Source organism: Camelina sativa, chromosome 9 (assembly GCF_030686135.1).
Source record: "Camelina sativa cultivar CO46 ecotype springtype chromosome 9, ASM3068613v1".
Lineage (NCBI taxonomy): Eukaryota > Viridiplantae > Streptophyta > Magnoliopsida > Brassicales > Brassicaceae > Camelina > Camelina sativa.
The window spans coordinates 32192449-32194877 of record NC_141888.1 but is presented as its reverse complement, the minus strand read 5'-3'; the positions used below and the strand labels follow the sequence as shown (position 1 = coordinate 32194877).

The window sequence follows — 2429 nt, the reverse complement described above, 5'->3', positions numbered from 1 at the left end:
ACAACTCTACACTGAACAGTTGCAACTTTAAAAAAAAAATCTATTACAATGAACAATCACGTTTCTACAGATTTTTTTTTAAAAAAATTATCCAAAAAGTACGATTGAAAAAACAAAACGCATTTATTCGGATTGCTATTATATACAGATTACTAGATTAGGACCCGTGCTAGAGCACGGGTTGAAATTCCTTTTATTTATATTATAATTTTAGAATAAAATATGATTCTAAAGATTATGATTAATGCTAGATTAGGACCTTAAAAACTTTTAAAATCAATCATATAAATTATATTTTATTCGAAAATTATAATATAAATAAAATGAATTTTAACCCGTGTTCTAACACGGTCCTAATCTAGCATTAATGTTTAATTTTTAATTTCTGAATACGATCCCGAAGATCACGATTAATCTTGTTAAATTAGCGAGATTTGATTATTTTTTATGATTGAGAGTATATTTTTATCCCTTTAATAATTTTTTTATTGATGTGGTTTATCAATAAAATATGTAGAAAATAAAATGGTAATATTGTGATTCTAGATATTTGGAACCATATACGTGATCTTTCGAAATAAAGTTTGAAATATCCATGAAATATCAATTTTGAATAACCCGTTTAAGATTTTCTGTTACAATTAAGATTTTATTTGTAACAATTAATATATGGATTAATTTATAATATATGTATAACCTATTTGTAACCATTTATTAAAATTATAAAGTCTACCAAAACAATGTTGTGTACTTCCGTTTTATTATAAAGGGGATATACGTATATATTGACAAAGTTAATGTCTATATAATTTTTCTTAACAAAAAATATCCACCATATAATTCTTGTTAAACGGTCGTATACATCTATACGCTATATAGTGCCTTGCCGTTCGTCTAGCGTATAGCAAACATTAATTAGTGTTATTTAATATAAATGTTTTGTGTTTGTGTCGCTTAATTGGTGTCGTTTACCTAGCTAGTATTTGGATCATATGATTTTGTTTATTCTTCTTCCGCCATAAACTAACAACATTTGGATTTTGATTATAGAAGATTTGGTCGATAAACACAGAACTAACCTCTCAGGTTATCTATTTTTTCCTTTAACTCTCTCTCTCTCTCTCTCTCTAGGAACCGATATTACAGAGTTAGGCGGGAATGGAATGACGAACACAAATTCAAAACGTGTTAATTATATATATCATGATTGAAATAAAAATGCACCGAACATGAGATTACATTTGAGAGGGGGGAAGCAATGATAAGCTTTGCCCTGGATGTTTTATTTGGAAGCAAAAGAAACTTGAACATGAACACACACAAATATCATGTCCTCACACCGAATGGAAACAAAAGTCACACTTGATACTTATATGATGTAATTATTTCAAGCCTTTTTGTAGCAGTGGCAGTGTCTGTCAGATCCCTCAATAATCGCAAAGCAGACTGGAGGAGAACCGTATGTGGTTGCACAACACAGACAGCATTCAACATCTGTTGTATTGTGGGCCTTTGGGCACTCGTCGAGGAACGCACGTGGACTACATCCATCAAGGCATGGAACACCCTGAGCCTCGCTCTTAAGGATTCCTAGTAGATGTTGAAATTTCATCAGTACAAGATAATTAAGAGACAAGTGAAAAGTACAATATATAGATGAGATCAACTTTGTAAACTAATATTGTACCAGTTGAAGCTATCACGAGGACAACCAAGAGAACAGTGAAGCTGACGGAGTTGATGAGGTTCTTTGCCATTTCTTTTCCTCTATGCTTTGCCTTCGATAAAACTTGTTCTTTTGGATAAATTTTTAACTTTGATGATTTTAATTCTAGGTGTGGTCATCTATTTATATTCAAAATTTGCAACTTGGTTATCCTTGTTTAATCACTTCTCTCTTCTTTCTGATTTTCCCAAGTTCATAATGTCGCCACAATTAGCACTGCCATCTTTTTTTTCCTCTTTTTTAAAACATGCATTTATCTTTAAAAAGTCAACTTATGTTCGTATAAATTAGTTTTTATGTTTGTTTTTTCTTTTGTCTGAAATAAAATTGATTTAGTTGTTGTCATAGACAGAGTAAGCAGGAATCTTGGTAACTCTTTAATCCAAAAATGATAACGACTTACCTTCATTAGTTTATTAATTAACTTTAGGGTTTCAGGCTTTCAGCTACAACACAACAATCATGGCGACACTATCTCGTTGGTTCTGCTGACTTTTTAACATCTCCTAACAGGACCGGTCCTTGAATTTTGGTGGTATAAAACATAAAAAAATAATTTTATTTATTATATAAAATTAATATTTACTACAATACTAAAATAGAATTAAAAACATGGAAAAATATAATAACAATCTAAAATTTAATTTTTCTAACTTTTATTATAGTAAATACTCGGTAGACATTATTGCTAATCAAAAATAGT

General features: G+C 29.9%; 1 protein-coding gene across 1 annotated transcript; it reads right to left on the bottom strand.

Annotated features, from left to right (window-relative positions):
- Positions 1 to 1177: 1177 nt before the first annotated feature.
- LOC147939058 (defensin-like protein 206) lies at positions 1178 to 1757 on the bottom strand. Its single transcript, XM_087464302.1, has 2 exons — positions 1688 to 1757; positions 1178 to 1590 (listed from the first exon to the last, which is right to left on the bottom strand). Exons 1-2 carry the CDS (start codon positions 1755 to 1757, stop codon positions 1388 to 1390), a joined length of 273 nt encoding a protein of 90 aa, XP_087320428.1. The 3' UTR covers positions 1178 to 1387.
- Between the last annotated feature and the right edge of the window lie 672 nt (positions 1758 to 2429).

Coding starts and splice junctions, on each gene's coding strand:
- LOC147939058 (XM_087464302.1), bottom strand. CDS start 1,757: ATGGCAAAGAACCTCATCAACTCCGTCAGCTTCACTGTTCTCTTGGTT. Junction 1,591..1,687: donor CCTCGTGATAGCTTCAACTG/GTACAATATTAG, acceptor AACATCTACTAG/GAATCCTTAAGAGCGAGGCT.